This window comes from Stenella coeruleoalba (genome assembly GCF_951394435.1).
Source record: "Stenella coeruleoalba genome assembly, chromosome: 10".
NCBI lineage: Eukaryota > Metazoa > Chordata > Mammalia > Artiodactyla > Delphinidae > Stenella > Stenella coeruleoalba.
The window spans coordinates 40,605,833-40,623,244 of NC_137156.1; the positions used below are offsets into that span (position 1 = coordinate 40,605,833).

General features: G+C 43.5%; 1 protein-coding gene across 2 annotated transcripts in view; it reads right to left on the reverse strand.

The window, feature by feature from the left end:
• Positions 1-10,247, reverse strand: part of BLTP3A (bridge-like lipid transfer protein family member 3A) — a 51,693-nt gene extending 41,446 nt beyond the window's left edge. For both annotated transcript variants that reach the window (XM_079933753.1, XM_079933752.1), the window contains exon 1: positions 10,081-10,247. In XM_079933753.1, coding sequence (XP_079789879.1) covers positions 10,081-10,124 — 44 coding nt within the window. In that variant the 5' untranslated portion in view covers positions 10,125-10,247. The remainder of the gene's footprint in view (positions 1-10,080) is intronic.
• Positions 10,248-17,412: the final 7,165 nt, after the last annotated feature.

Genomic DNA, 17,412 nt, shown 5'->3' on the forward strand with positions numbered 1-17,412 from the left:
ATCAAGGATTAAAGCAGATTTTAGGGCTTCCCCTTCTTTTTTTTTTTTTAATAATTGCAAATCTCTTTATTCTTTTTTTTTCTTTTTGGCTGCACTGGGTCTTCATTGCTGCACACTGGCTTTCTCTAGTTGCAGCGAGTGGGGGCTACTCTTCGTTGCAGTGCGCAGGCTTATAATTGCGGTGGCTTCTCTTGTTGCAGAGCATGGGCTCTAGGCATGCGGCTTCAGTAGTTGCAGCACGTGGGCTCAGTAGTTGCGGCTCACAGGCTCTAGGGCACGTGGGCTTCAGTAGTTGTGGTGCATGGGCTCAGTAGTTGTGGCTCGTAGGCTCCGGAGTGCAGGCTCAGTAGTTGTGGCACACAGGCTTAGTTGCTCCGCAGCATGTGGTATCTTCCCGGACCAGGGATTGAACCCATGTCTCCTGCACTGGCAGGCGGATTTTTTTTTTTTTTTTTGCATTACACAGGCCTCTCACTGCTGTGGCCTCTCCCATTTCGGAGCACAGGCTCCAGACGCGCAGGCTCGGCGGCCATGGCTCACGGGCCCAGCTGCTCCGCAGCACGTGGGATCTTCCCGGACCGGGGCACGAACCCGTGTCCCCTGCATCGGCAGGCGGACTCTCAACCACTGCGCCACCAGGGAAGCCCAGGCAGGCGGATTCTTAACCACTGTGCCACCAGGGAAGTCTGCTCCCTTCTTTCTGAGATTTATTCCCTCATTTTCCAGCCCCTCTTATAGCCCTGAACTCTACTCTCTGACTGCCCAAGCTAGTAAGACTGCAGACTTTTGCTTGAGTGCTAGCCATCACCCACCATGCAAAGTGGGGAGTGTCCTCAGGCAAAAAGCTATATAAGTGAGAATCTTACCCAGTGCAGTTCCCATCTTTCAAGTTCCCTGTCAGTTTCTGCCTCATTTGGTCACTTTCCAAAGTCTTCCAGTTGTTGCTTTTTACATACTACCCAGAGCTCGTAATTGTTACATGAGGGAGGGTTAGGTCAATATAAGATACTCCTATATTATTAGAAGTCGAACCCTTTTCTACCTCTGTCAAGCCAGTTCCTCAAATGAAGTGAGTTCCTGAACACTGCAGCCCCTTCTTTCGCTCAGGTTAAAAAACAGAAATTTCAAAAAAAGAGACACAGAGAGAGAAGAAAGAAAAACAGATGTCTCTTAGAAAAGGGAAATGCATATTTTCAGCTCTGCCTGGGAAAGCACTACACCAGATGGCATGAGGAAGTCAGCTTGAATGAACTTAGCCCATCCCTATCTGGACTGTCTACATTTCAGAACTCCCCAACTTTCAAATGACCCATATATACCACTGCCCAGACCCCTGCTGCCCAGACTCCTGCCCCATCCTCACTGCCACTGCAACAAAAACCACTTTTGGAAAATAAAAAACAAACTTGGAGCTTCCAGAGTATCTGTGGATTGAGGAGCTATGAAAGTAAGAGTAGCTTAGGGGAGTTGACCCTGTAGGACATATTATGAATTAGAGTTGGTCTAGTTAGAATAGCATTCCGGCTCCCAAATATGGTCTCTATTCCTCCCCTTGAGCTGGGTGAAATCATATATCCTAATGAACTGGGAATTTTGGTGAGAAAGTAAGGGGAGCAGAGCATATAGGCCTGAGGGTAGGGGGATATGGTAGCAGAGGACTGGGGGTAGAACCGGGGCAATGGGTGCATGAGAAGGGGGGACTTAGGAGGTGGGAAAGAGACATAAAGGAGAGAAGAGCAAGTATATCAAGAGCAAACTTGAGCTGTTTCAGATTCCAGACTAACTCAGTGGTTCTCGGCCCTAACAGACCCAACTCTACGAGTGGTATTGCCAAGAGTGACAACATTTTCTAAAATAACGTTCAAATCAATTTTCCCCCATGGTAGCTGCAGTCCTGGAACATTCACTCTAGTTTAAAGCTATGCAGGGAATTTCCTGGTGGTCCAGTGGTTAGGACTCCGTGCTTCCACTGCAGGGGGCACGGGTTTGATTCCTGGTCAGGGAACTAAGATCCCACAAGCTGCGCAGAGCGGCCAAAAAAAAAAAAAAATCTGTGCAGTACTTTGTGTTTACATGTAAGTAGGCTTATATAATCTAAACAGGTAATTCACCTCTGTAAACATCTAACAAACATTCAGAAGTCAAAAAGAACAAAGGACAAGGAGTTCCCTAGTAGCCTAATGGTTAGGATTCCAGGCTTTCACTGCCGTGGCCCAGGTTCAATCCCTGGTCAGGGAACTGAGATCCCGTAAGCCACTTGGTGCAGCCAAAAGTAAATAAATAATTAATTTTTAAAAAGACAAAGGACAATCCTTCTTTGTGTGAAATGATTCTGCATACTGCATGACGTCAGCATCTCCAGCCCACTCATTAAAAGCTGGTCACACTCCTCAATCACAACCAAAAAAAAAAGTCCTTGTTGAGATACAATGATCTCAATGATCTAAAAGATCTTACTCCAAGGAATGGGAAAGAAAAACGTTTTCTTCTTCTTCTTCATCTCCCCACCTCCTTCAAATGGTTCCCTAACAATCAAGATCCAGATCTCCATCTAGTGAGCTTATATTATATATAATTAACACACTATTGCTTTTGTGGGCTAACTGGGAACCTATTCAACATTTATAACACTATTTCTACTACTGGACCACACACTCCAAATTTCAAACTTAGAAATAAATTTTGAGAACATAACACTTCCATAAGTCAGAGACTTAAATACACTGACCTCTCACCATCAGTGTTCTCATTCTTTAAATGATGGGCTGACATCCAAGATAGATAGATATAGATATAGATATCTCCAAGGCACTATAAAGACTGAGTATACATGCAAAATGATCATTGCTGTGGGCGAATAAAACAACGTCAATTAACAAATAACTTATAATACATCTAGTCCTTATTTTTGTGGCAAGAAGGTACAAACTACATACCCTTTACCTAACTTGCTAATGTGAATTATTTTTACACCTTAGTTTTTCCATTTACTACAGATATTGATTGATTGATTGATTCTACTGCTTATAAATATTGGGAAATGTTCTTTAGCATCTATAATCAGCACCAGTAGCACTTGCTTCATCACACAGAGATAAAAGGTCCCTTAATGACACTGGGTGAATTGGATTCCCTTGCCCTTCTGCTCTCCCACCCCCACTCCTGCTCCGGTCTACGGTTCCATGAGTTATAACTATACACCTCCATTCTACATACCTTCTCCTGCACCCACTTAACCCATTCAAAACATCTTAAACTCTCTGGTTTTCAAAGTAGCCAAAGGACATAATCCCTGCCATATGGGGGTCACACTCCAGTGGTTGTAGAGAATTACAAAGCAGCTTATTTCATTATTTGTGAATCATACATTAAGCTTTGTACGTCAGATACATATGACAGTACTGCTTTGAAATTTTTATTGCTTATAAATGCTACTTTTTAAGACACAACACAACCACTTTATGATAAAAGGGAATCATCCTTGGAAAGTTGTAAAGACTCTAATACAAAAACTATGAAATTCAGGGCTTCCCTGGTGGCACAGTGGTTGAGAGTCTGCCTGCCGATGCAGGGGATGCTGGTTCGTGCCCCGGTCTGGGAAGATTTCACATGCCGCGGAGCGGCTGGGCCCGTGAGCCATGGCCGCTGAGCCTGCAGTGAGAGGCCTGCACACCGCAAAAAAAAAAAAACTATGAAATTCAAGTTTTAGTTTCTTTAGTAAAGATAAAAGACTATGCCAATGGGGTACTAAGCTTATAGAACAGAATGAAATTATTTAATATCCAGGGTAGTCTGAAGACCAAATATTTAACAAAAACTCAAACACCTAATAAACGGCCCCTCCTTTCTCTCAAGGTACATGACTGTTATTTTGACAGGGAGCAAAGCATCACATCTCTTCCAAGCAAGAAATGTATGGGTTAATGGTTACAAATTACCCTAATTATTTTCATTGAACCTCCCAATTTGAACATTTCTCCAAAAAGATCTGTTTTCAAGGTTCTGACATTTGCTTGTCAGACATTTGACATTTGCTTGCTCAAATTTACAAATAAATCAGAATTTGAAAATTAAACAGAGGCAAAAATAAAGTGGCCATCTGGTTTACCACAGATGAAGTAAAGAAATTTTCAAAACATACGCAACAGAATGACTAAAATGTCATGAAGAACCTAGGGGTAAGACAGGAATAAAGACACAGACCTACTGGAGAACGGGCTTGAGGATATGGGGAGGGGGAAAGGTGAGCTGCGACAAAGCGAGAGAGAGGCATGGACATATATACACTACCAAACGTAAGGTAGATAGCTAGTGGGAAGCAGTCGCATAGCACAGGGATATCAGCTCCGTGCTTTGTGACCGCCTGGAGGGAGATGCAAGAGGGAAGAGATATGGGAACATATGTATATGTATAACTGACTCACTTTGTTATAAAGCAGAAACTAACACACCATTGTAAAGCAATTATACTCCAATAAAGATGTTAAAAAAATAAAAATTTAAAAATTTTAAAAAATAATAATAATTAAAAAAAAGAATGACTAAAATGAAAAAGATAAAAAATACCAAGTGTTGGCAAGGATATAGAGCAACCAGAACTCTCATACATTTCTGGTGGAAGTGCAAATTGGTACAGCCACTTTGGAAAACTGTTTGGTAATATCTATTAAAATTTCACATATACATATCCCACAACCCAGAAATTCCACTCTTAGGTATATCCCCAACCAATATGTATACATCTGTTCACCAAAGGACATATACTAGAATGTTTCTAACAGCACTATTCAGCATAGCCCTAAACTGGGAAACTATCCAAATGTCCATCAATAGTAAAATGTATAAATGCATTTAGGTATATTCACATAATAGAACACCAGACAGCAATGAAAATGAAAAAATCTACAAATGGATACAACAGAGATTAACCTCACAAAAATAATGTTGAACTAAAGAAGCCAGACATGAAAGCATACATTCTGTGATTCCATTTATATAAATTACAAAAAAAGACAAAACTAATCTTTGCTGTTAGAAATCAGGACAGTGGCTACCCTTTGGTAGAGGTAATGATGGGAGGAGACACAAGGGTGTTTCTTGGTGCTGGTAATATTCTCTTCCTCCACGTGGGTGCTGGCAGCAAGAGTATGTTCAGTAGATGAGAAGCATTAGAGCAGCAGAGTGATTAAGGAGCCCGGCTCTGGGGACTTCCCTGGTGGTGCAGTGGTTAAGAATCTGCCTGCCAATGCAGGGGACATGGGTTCGATCCCTGGTCCAGGAAGATCCCACATGCCGCAGAGCAACTAATCCCGTGCGCCACACTACTGAGCCTGCACTCTAGAGCCTGCACTCCGCAACTACTGAGCCTGTGTGCTGCAACTTCTAAAGCCCGCGTGCCTAGAGCCCATGCTCTGCAACAAGAGAAGCCACTGCAATGAGAAGCCCGTGCACTGCAACAAAGAGTAGCCCCCACTCACTGCAACTAGAGAAAGCCCGCGCACAGCAACGAAGACCCAAAGCAACCAAAAATAAATAATAAATAAAATTTTAAAAAATAAATAAAATAAAACAGATGATTAATAAGGCATTTAAAAAAAAAAAAAGGAGCCCGGCTCTGGAATGGGAGTGACTGCGTTAGAATCTCAGTTCCATCACTTACTAGTTATGATTTGAGGCAAGTTATTTAACTTCTCTGTGCCTCATTTCTTCATCGATAAAATGGGCCTAATGTCTCCTTCACAGGGTTAGTCTGAGGATTAAATCATCATAAGACTTGTAAAATGCTTATTCGCACAGTTGGCTATCACTATTAAATATCTGCTGAGTAAACAAAAGCGCTTATTCTGAAGCAACGCAACAAGATGAGGAAGGAAACAAATACATCTATGATTGCACTATTGCCAGAAAATGCACAAAATAATTATTGGGGAAATGAAGATGACAATAAGTAAAGTCTAGTATAAAGGGGCGTGATCTGGAAGCTGAGACTAGGCCTAGAAACCTTCACCTAAACAGACCCTGGGCAAGCAGGGCAAGCCTCTCTGAGCCTGCAGCTCCCAGCAGTCCACCAGAGGCTGGCCCAGTGATCTCTCCAGGATGATGAGTATAAACGAGTGGAGGCACTGATCAGAAATGGAGAGGGCTGAGCTCACAGTCAGGCTCTCTTATTCTCTGAAAGGACTCTGAAATCATCTATGGCTCTGAATTTCACCTAATGCTTATGTTTTTTAAATATCTATCATGTCTATCAGCCATGTCTTTGTCACTCGGGGTCACATTTCCCGCAGCCATTCTGAGTAAATAATTCATACTTCTGATGGGTTTCTAAAAGAGCCAGTTGGATTAGTTGCTGTCACCCATACCATGGAAGTGTATTCTCTGGCCATGTGATAATAGCTACTCTTTATTAAACGCTACTTCCACGCCAGGCACTATAATAAATACTTTATCCCCAATTCTCAAAAAATTCTGCAAAGCACGTAGTATTCTTCCTTATTCTCATCCTTTACAGACAAGAAAACTAAGGCTCAGAAAGGCTGCCCTGTTCATTAAGTGGCAGAGCTAGAAGGTGAATCTAGCTTGTCTGGCTCCAGAAAAAACGCTCTTTTCCTGAGCCATAGTCCCTTGACTCACTTTACAATCTATCATATTTCTTCTTACTTGTATAACAAAAGGTCTTAGCTAAGGTGTTCTAAAACAAGAATAATCTAATTTGGTGAAAAATCAATTCTGGATATTTTTTAAATGATTACTTTTGTTTCTAAGTAAAGGTCTCCTCCTGGGTTTATTTAAATGAATACTGTACATTGAAGCTATTTGTATTAAACAGCAGTTATCCAAACCATAGGTTAAAGCCCTTAGAAGAGATTTATACTTCTTTCCTCCTGAATCCCCAGTGCCCAGATCAGTGCTTGGCCTAGAGAAGACACTTAACAAAAGTATCTTGAACATCACCTCCTTCAAATCTTGTTTACCAAAATACTCTACTAACAAGTAGGATGCATTCCAACAAGAAACTTTAGTACCTGAAACTTCATGACCAAAATTAAAAATAATATGCAAGTCACTGGGATATCCTTCCTGCTATAGGATACTCTTCCAGGTCAAGCGGCACTGTCATCATCAACAAGTAATTATTAAACACCTATAAATATTTACTTAATATAGTAACCCAGTACCCCTTCTCCTCTCTCCTTCCCCATCAGGTTTGGCAAGACATAGAAGCTATAGTTCCCCTCCAGGCAGGCTGGCCTCTGTACGTGTAGTAGAGACCATACAAAGACACAAATGTCACATGTGATTAAGGCAGCTTTTCCGAGTTAAACCAACAGAAAGGCCTCAGGAGTTTGACCTTTCCCCCAGTTAGACCCATGTCCTAGCACTTTTCCAGGAGCCCTGAAATTGCAGCCCTGAATAACCTTCTCCCCCCACCTCCTCAGTCAACCACACAACCCTGAGGAAACAAGAAATTTCTCCCAATGTCTGTCATACCTACTCCTAATTCATCTAAAAGAGATACTTTGTTCACTAAGGATTCACTGAATGTGTTAGCATATACTATTAAAATTTTTCTTTAAAAGCTCTATCTTCATAGAGGGTGCACAGAATATGAGTGCCCTATGGGGAAAGTATACCAGAATTAGAAAGGTGGGTTCTATTTCTCTACCTTTTTTTTTGGCCGGGCCATGGGGCTTGTGGGATCCTAGTTTCCGGACTAGGGATTGAACCGGGCCCTTGACAGTGAAAGCGCTGAGTCCTGACCACTGGACCGCCAGGGAACTCCCTCTATTTCTCTACCTTACCTCCCACTGCAACTTAGGCAAGTCATTTATCCTCCTAGGCTTTACCTTCCTCAGCCATAAAATGAGAGGTTGAACTAGTCAAGGATTATTCAGGGCATTCACTCAAGATGCCTTATGGGGTTAAGGCATGTGCTTTAAGGGGTTCTTAACCCCTCCCCCCAGGGAACTTATATAAAAAATTACTTGTTTGTGTATGTGGATTTTTCTGGAGAAGTCTATGGCTTATATCAAATTGTCACACAAGTTATGGCCCCCAAAATAGCCATATCTCATGTTTTATTGAGCACTTACTATGTGCTAGGCACTTTACCAAGCCCTTGTGTATTAACCCATATAACCCTCACAATAACCCTTTGAGTTAGATACTATTATTATCCTCATTTTACAGTTAAAGAAAGTAAACCAAAAGGACTTCCCTGGCGGTCCTGTGGTTAAGACTTCACCTTCCAGTGCAGGGGTGAGGGTTCGATCCCTGGTGGGGGAGCTAGGATCCCCCATGCCTGGGGCCAAAGAACCAAAACATAAAATAGAAGCAACATTGTAACAAACTCAATAAAGACTTTTAAAAAAAAAAAAAGAAAGAAACCAGAAAGAGCCTGGACTTTTAAACACAGTGCTATGTTAGGTAAGGTCATCTCTAAACTTTAAAATTCTCTGATTCTGTGTTCACTCAAATTAATGGTTTTCCTTTAGTTAAATTTTGTCTCATTTCACAATCATTAGTCCTACACATAAGTCTTTACACAGAACAACCAAATTTATGGAACACCCAAATGAATGTTACCTGAAAAACAATATACTAGGGAGTTAACCAAGTAAAGGGTCCAAAGGCACTTTCCAGCTCCAGCCTCCAATCTGCTTTTCCTTTTAAAACATGGTGTGGTGATTAACCAAAAGATGTATCTGAATCTAATGACTAATTAAAGTCTAAAATCAAAGTAACAGTAAATTGGCCAGTGTCTGCCAGAAAAGGAGATGCAGTGACAGGAATAGTGTCTCACACACCACTCACCAAGGCAATGAGAAGACCAGGAAAGACACATGAGTGCAAGGTCTTGGGTCCCATGTTGACTGGCTTCTCCCCCTACTCGCACCTCCTGAAAACCACTGACCACTGTGGAGCCAAGGATTGGATCACTCTCCACGTGACAGACAACGGCTGTCTAAAGGTATTAAGGTATCACCAAGCCCCGCTTGGAATAAGGAGTGAAAACGAACTGAAAGGCTAGCTTCCAATTTTTGTGGACACCAGTTCTGACAACCTGCAATCGTAATCAGGGGTCAGCAGTCACCCAATTACAACTGAATTGTTTTGCCTGTCACCTGGCTCGGGTCCAAATGACTTGAGGGACATCACATTGCTTAATAAATGACTGCAAAGTAGAAGTGGGCGTCGTTAGCTCTTTTCACAGGCTGTCAAAAAACCTCCACATCTTAAAGGGAAGGTTGTTGAAACTTTATGCCTAACTCTCATGGCCCTTCTCCATTTAGTCTATGTAAGGAGAAGAGAAGCAAAGGAAGGAGAAAGGAGATCAGAGGAACGGCCCTGGGTGCAAGGATTAGCTTTTTCAAGGGTGATGCAACAGGGTCAGCCAGACGATGAAGAGGAGGAGCTGGGTGCTTCTGGGAAGGCGAAACCAGTGTCGGGGTTGGGAATCTGAACGGAATATGGGTTACGCGGGACTGGGTGACAGGGTTATTTAGAAGGGGCCGGGGAAGAAGGATCTAGCCCGGAGCAGCACTAGGAAGAGGAAGGCCGGGGTGGCGGTAGTGGGCGGGTCAAGAGGCGGGCAGACGGCCCCGAGGGAGGGGCAGCGGGTCCTCAGCCGAGAGGAAACACAGCGGGGCGGGCAGGAAAGGATGGAAATCGCGGGGTCCACGGAGTGACGGGCAGAGGGCCCAGGGGGCATGCAAGGGAGGACGGGGTGACCTGCCCGGCGGTGTGGGAACTGAGGGTGCGCGCAGCCGGTCAGGAGACCCTTGGGGTCGGGAGGGCCGGGGGGCTGTTAGGCTGGGGAGGAGAGCCTGGGCACCCGCGCAAGGGCAGGGGCGCCGGGTCCCGGAGGGCCCAGGGCCAGGGAAGAGCAGAGTGGTGACAACGTTCGGGGCCACCGGAGCGGGGAGGCGGCCGTCCGGCTCGAGTTGAGGCGGGGATCGCCGCCGAGTCCCGGCCCGGGCTGAGGAGAGGGAGGCCGGCCAGGAGCACGGCGTCAGGGAGGAGGGTCGAAGGGGGAGAGGAAGGGCCCGGGACCGCTGGGGCCGGCGCTGGCGCTCTCACCGGGACAGGTGCTTCAGGATCTGCTTCTTAATGAGCCCGGCCATGCCGGAGCCGCGGCCCGCGTGGAAGGTAGGCGGGCAGCTGTGTTCTCCTCAGCCGCCGAGAAGAGGCGGCCCCTCACCTCGCCGCGGCGCGGGGACCGGACGCCGCCGCCACAGCTGCCGCCATGGCGCCCTCCCGCCCCTGCCCTGGCGCCCCGAGCTCCGCCACGATCCCACCCACCCGCGCGGCGACAAGGAGATCGCGCGTCTCCAGCCTGGCTCGCGGCTGCCCGGAGCGCGCGCTGTGGGAGGGGCGCGCGGCGGCGGCGGGGGCGCGCGCGGCGAGGGGCGGGGCGGGCGAGCTCTGAGCTCGCTCACTCCCCTCAGCCCCGCCCGCTGTCTGAAGCCGATGGAGATCTGAAGGACTTCGCCTCTGAACTGCAGGAGGTTCACACCCCGCAGTCTCCTTGAAGCATCAGGGAAAGGCGGCGTGTCTGTAATTTTTTGCAGGAATTAGCTAGATAATTCCACACCTCCTGGTCCGCTTCTCATTCATTTCCCTCACACGTTAACTCATTTGTTGAGCACCAGCTAACTGTACTGCAGGAATCGGGCTGGGGAGTGAAAAGTAGTCTCAAGGACCTCACAGGCCCATAGAACCACTGCGCTCTGCTGCTTTGTGCTGAAGGGTGAGAGGGGGCGCCTCGCCATCCTCTATGTGCCCCTCTTAGCCTTTACCTGGTTAACCAATGGATAAATGTTTACTCAACACATATGAGATGTACTGCAGAGGTACCCACTCTCAAATGCTGGGGGCAGCAGAAAATGAGGCAGTAACTTTGACCAAGGGCTTTAGAGATCAACTTTGTTTTACAAATAAGGAAACTGAAGCCCAGGGGAAATAGTTGAAAGAGCTTACAGAAGGTCACAGCTACATAGTGAGACAAAAGACTAGAACCCAAGTGTTCTTACTCTCAGTCCAGTGCTACTTCCACTCAGTCGATACACTTAAAAGTGTAACCTATATGCCGGGGACACCTGTAGATTCAGGCAAAGGTGGGAAGGTGGCAGTTTTCTGGACTTAAACCATCAAGCAAAAACCTAAGCAAAATACTCTCCGAGACAGGCTTATAGGAAATCTGGCCACCGGTTAATTTTAAGTTTATTCATTCTTGTAAATAGATAACACATGAACATAATACAAAAATCAAGATAAGCCTCCCCCCTCCCCTGTCCCTCAGCCATTCAATTCCCTTCCACTAAACAACTGTTACCCCTTTCCCAAATTATGTTTTTGTTTTGTTTTAATTTATTTCATTTTATTTATTTTTGGCTGCATTGGGTCTTCGTTGCTGCGCTCGGGCTTTCTCTAGTTGCGGCGAGCGGGGGCTACTCTTCGTTGCGGTGCGCGGGCTTCTCATTGCGGTAGCTTCTCTTGTTGCAGAACACGGGCTCTAGGTGCATGGGCTTCAGTAGTTGTGCTGTGCAGGCTTCAGTAGTTGTGGCACGCGGGCTCTAGAGTGCAGGCTCAGTAGCTGTTGGCGCATGGACTTAGTTGCTCCATAGCACGTGGGATCTTCCCGGACCCGGGCTCCAACCCGTGTCCCTAGCATTGGCAGGTGGATTCTTAACCACTGCGCCACCAGGGAAGCCCCCAAATTATGTTTTTAAAAGGGAACAAATCATCCTCAGCCTGGGTTCTCTACTATCCATTTTCCTCCATCAAGACTGCATAATCTATCATTATTTGTTCCTCTGCCCACTTCTCACCAGAATACATACCAGGGACCAATAGACCCCACGGAAGAAGAGATTTCTTGCCAGGATTATTGACCATAATAGCTCCTTCCCAATTCGGCTGTCACCTGCTGGGGCCTCAGGGCAATTTCTTGCATTTCTTGCTCCTTTTCCTAGAGCACCCCAGCAGCTGACTGGATATCTGACATTAGCTATGTAAAACAAAACTTGCCTCAAGCTCAGAGACTCAGTATCCTTGTTGGATGATTCATCATGCCTGATGAATTAGATATTTTTATTGAAAGCAAAAACTCATGCTCTAAAACAATATGGCCCTTCTAAGGACCACGGAATAGGAGAGTTCATACTCTCACCAATAGTATCGTGTTTACCTTTCCCTGCAATGCTAAGAATGCAAAGCATATAAAAACAAAAGGGATTTGGGGCCGATCTGTATTTTTTTTAAGGTTAAACCTTTCATTTTGAAATGATTGTAGATTACTTACTTCAGTTAAAGTAAGAAATAATACAGAGATCCCTGTACCCTTTACCCAGTTCCCCCCAATGGTAACATCTTGCAAAACTTTAGTACAATATCACAACCAAGATATTGACATTGATACATTCAGTGTACAGAATATTTCTTCCTGATATGAATCCCTTTTATTTCCTTTCCTTGCCTTATAGAGTGGGCTACCACTCCTGGCACTTTATTTAATAGTACTGGTGAGAGCAGACATCCTTTCTGTTTCCAAACTTAGGAGGAAAGCATTCATTCAGTCTTTCACCATTAAGTATAACGTTAACTGTAGATTTTTTTGTAGGTGCTCTTTTCAACTTAATGAAGTTCTCCTCTATTCGTATTTTTTCTGAGAGTTTTTATCAAGAATAAATGTTTAAGGACTTCCCCAATGGTCCAGTGACTAAGGCTCCACGCTTCCAATGCAGAGGGCCTGGGTTCGATCCCTGGTCAGGGAACTAGATCCCACATGCTGCAACTAAGAGTTTGCATGCCGCAACTAAAGATCCTGTACGCAGCAACTAAGACCCGGCACAGCCAAATAAATAAATAAATACTTAAAAAAAAATAAATAAAGGATGTGTTTTTAAAAAAAAAGAATAGGGACTTCCCTGGTGGCACAGTGGTTAAGAATCTGCCTGCCAATGCAGGGGACACGGGTTTGAGCTCTGGTCAGGGAAGATGCCACATGCTGTGGAGCAACTAAGCCCATGTGCCACAACTACTCATCCTGCACTCTAGAGTCTGCAAGCCACAACTACTGAGCCCACATGCCACAACTACTGCAGCCCGTGTGCCTAGAGCCTGTGTTCACAACAAAGAGAAGCCACCACAATGAGAAGCCTGCACACCGCAACAAAGAGTAGCCCCCGCTCACTGCAACTAGAGAAAGCCCACGTGCAGCCAATAAATAAATAAATTAATTTTTTTAAAGGAATAAATGTTTAATTTTTTTCAAAGGCTTTTTCTGCATTTAATGTTATGTAATTTTTTTTTAGCCTGTTATCATGATGGATTACATTGTTTGACTTTTCAAATACTGAACCAGCTTGCATCCCTAGAGTAAACGCCATTTAAAACATGGTGTATAAATTACTTTTATATATTGATGAATTCTACTTGTCAATATTTGGTTAAGAATTTGTGTATACTTCCTCGATGGCTAATAATGTGGAATGTCTTTTCATGTGCTTATAGCCCATTTGTAAATCTTCTTTGGAGAAATGTCTATTCAGATATTTTGTCTTTTTTTTTTTTTTTCATTTATTTTTGGCTGTGTTGGGTCTTCGGTGCCATGCACGGGCTTTCTCTAGTTGTGGAGAGTGGGGGCTACTCTTCATTGCAGTGTGCAGGCTTCTCATCAGGTGGCTTCTCTTGTTGCGGAGCATGGGCTCTAGGTATGCGGGCTTCAGTAGTTGTGGCTCATGGGATCTAGAGCACAGGCTCAGCAGTCGTGGCACACGGGCTCACTTGCTCCACGGCATGTGGGATCTTCCCGGACCAGGGCTCAAACCAGTGTCCCCTGCATTGGCAGGCGGATTCCTAACCACTGCACCACCAGGGAAGCCCCCCCTTGTCCATTTTTAAATTGGGCTGTCTTTTTATTATCAAGTTGCAATAGTTCTTTTTGTACTCTAGATACAAGTCCCTTATCAGATATATTATTTGCAAAAATTTTCTCCCATTGTCTTTTCATTTTCCTGACTGTAAACTTTGAAGCACAAAAATTTTTAATTTTGATATCATTTATCTTTCTTTCTTTTATTGCTGTGTTTTTTGTGTTGTATCTAAGAAATCATTGCATAATCCAAAGTCATGAATATTTACATGTATGTTTTCATCTAAAAGTTGTATAGTTTTAGCCCTTACATTTACTTGAAATGATCCATTTTGAGCTAATTTTTGTATATGGTGTGATGAAGGGAAACAATTTCATTATTTTGCACGTGGATATCTAGTTGTCTTAGCATCATTCATTGAAAAGAATATTCTTTCCCTATTGAATTATCTTGGTGAAAATCAGTTGCCATGTACCAGGAACTGACATAGGTTGTAGGTCAATTATACTCCAAAAACAAACTCATAGAAAAAGAGATCAGACTTGTGGTTACCAGAGGTGGGGGGTTGCGGGGGGAATGGGGAATTGGATGAAGGCAGTCAAAGGTACAAATTTGTTATAAGATAAGTAAGTACTAGAGATATAATGTACAACATGATAAATATAATTAACATTGCAGCATGTTTTATATTAAAGTTGTTAACAAAGTAAATCCTAAGAGTTCTCATCACAAAGAAAAAAAATTTTTTTCTATTTCTTCAAATTTGTATGTTTATGAAAGGATGGATCTTCACTATACTTATTGTGGCCATCATTTCATAATGTATGTGAGTCAAATCATTATACTGTACATCCAAAACTTATACAGTGCTGTATGTCAATTATATTTCAAAACTGGAAGTAAAATAATAATAATAATAGAAAAGCAATTGCCAATATAAGGGTTTATTTCTGAACTCTTAATTCTATTCCATTCATCTATATGTCTAATCTTATGCCAGTAACACAGTGTCTTGATTAGTGTAGCTTTGTAGTTAAGTTTTTGGGGTTTTTGTAATAAATTTATTTTATTTATTTTTGGCTGCGTTTGGTCTTCTTTACTGCGAGAAGGCTTTCTCAAGTTACACGGCGAGCGGGGGCTACTCTTCGCTGTGGTGCACGGTCTTCTCATTGTGGTGACTTCTCTTGTTGCGGAGCACGGGCTCTAGGCACGCAGGCTTCAGAAGTTGTGGCACGTGGCCTCAGTAGTTGTGGCTCATGGGCTTGTAGTAAGTTTTGAAATAAGGAATCTATAGTGTTTTTGAGTGTATAGCTTATAGTTGTACAGCTTTTGTTTGTCTAGGTATTACATTATTTATACAAACCTTATCACAGTCTACTGGTATTGCCATTTACCAGACATAATGAAGTTTAGAAACCTTACCTCCCTTTATGTTCCTTTTTTCTCCTGGAGGTATAATTGTCTTGAATATTTCCTCCACATATGTTTAGAGCTGCATTAATCAGTGTTGTGATTTTTGCGTCAACCATCAAACGTAATTTAGAAAACTCAAGAAAAGTATAGTCTACTGTACTTAACCATATTTTTGCTTACCATAGCCTTCCTTCCTGATGTTATGAGATTCATTCATTTATTGTTTCCTTTCTGTTTAGAGAACTTTTTAGCCCTTCTTTTAGGGTATATCTGCTGGCAACAAATTCCCTTAGTTGTGCTTCATTGGAGAACATGCTTATTTCCCATTCATTCCTGAAACACTATTTTCACTATATAGGATATAGAATTCTGGACTGATAGGTCTTCTCTTTCAGCACTTGAAAACTGTTTGCCACTTCTACTGGTGTCCATGGTTTCTGATGAGAAACTGCTGTCCTTCAAATTGTTTTCCCTCAAAAGTAAGGGGTCATTTTTCTCTGTGTGTTTTCAAATTTTTTGTTTTTAGTTTTCAGAAGTTTGACTGTGTCTTGGTGTAGATTTCTTTGAGTTATCCTGGTTGAGGTTCACTTCATCCACTGCAAACCTTTGGAAAGTTTTCAACCATTATTTGTTCCAGTACTTTTTTTGGCTCTTTCCTCTCTTCCTCTCCTGGAACTCTGACAATATGACTATTACATCTTCAGGGACCCACAGGTCCCTACAGCTCAGTTCATTTTTTTTTGTAAGTCTATTTTCTGTTGTTCAGATTGGGTATTTTTATTGTTTTATCAAGTGTTCTGATTATTTCGTGTTCCTGATTGTTTGCTGTTGAACCCATCCACTGAAATTTTTTTACTTATTTGGGGGTTCCAAAATTTCCATTTGGTTCTTCTTTTTGCCTTCTACTTCTTTGCTGAGATTTTTTAAAAATATTTATTTATTTGGCTGCACTGGGTCTTAGTTGCGGCATGCAGGATCCTCCTTGTGGTATATGGGATCTTTTTTTAGTTGAGGCATGAGAAATCTTAGTTGCAGCATGTGGGATCTAGTTCCCTGACCAGGGATTGAACCCGGGCCCCCTGCATTGGGAATGCGCAGTCTTAACCACTGGACCACCAGGGAAGTCCCCTTTGCTGAGATTTTCTATCTCTTCCTTTGTTTTGAGCATGTTCTTAATTGCTCATTGGAGCATTTTTATAATGTCTGCTCTAAAATCTTTGTCAAATAATTCTAGCATCTCTGTCATCTTGGTGTTGACATGTATTGACTGCATTTTTAAATTGTTTGAGATCTTCCTGGCTCTTGGTATGATAAGTGACTTTAAATTGAAACCTGGATATTTTCATATTATGTTCTGAGACTCTGGATCTTATTTAAACCTTCTGTTTTGCTGACTTTTTCTTGCAATGGCCTGGCAGGAGAAGTGGGGAGGTGCCCTCCTGTTACCATCAGGTGGAGATAGGATTGCCCAATTAGCCTCCTTGGATACCCAAGGAAAGGGCTCCCCATTACTGCTGGGCTAAAGTGAAAGTTCTGGCTTTCCAGTAGGCCACAGCTAATACTTTTCCAGTGGGCAGTGACAGAGTGTTGTTACTGCTCCCCACAAGGCTTCCACTGGCATGGGGGTATGTGCAGCCTCATCACCACTGGGCATTGTTGAAAGTCCTTAAAGTCCTGACTAAGCATCTTCTGAAACTGTATCAGTCAAGAGGGGGCAATGCCTTGTAACTGCCAGATAAGAATGATAATCCCAGCTCTTCTCTGATACCACCCTGGCAGGAACTTGGGGCACTTCATTATAGCCTCACAAGGGTGGAAGTGTAAGCTCCCCACTTGCCCTTGTGGCATGGGTTGGGGTAGGGTAAGTTTTTTTCTATGGTGTTTGGCTGGAGTGGAGTGGTTATCGTCTAAAAGTTTTCTGTCTGGCTAAGCTGCCTCTTTTCTGGTCCTCTGGCTATAGGGAGCAGGCTTTTCTTGGGGAGTTTTTTGTCTGTTGCCCATTGGAGTTTCCTGGTTACCAGCTTCTTCAGCTCCAAGTCTGGCACCTTTGAGGCAAAAAGAAAATCCAAACAGCTCACTGTGTTGTTCCTTAGGTCCCAGGTTCCCTAGCAGTTCTGCCTTC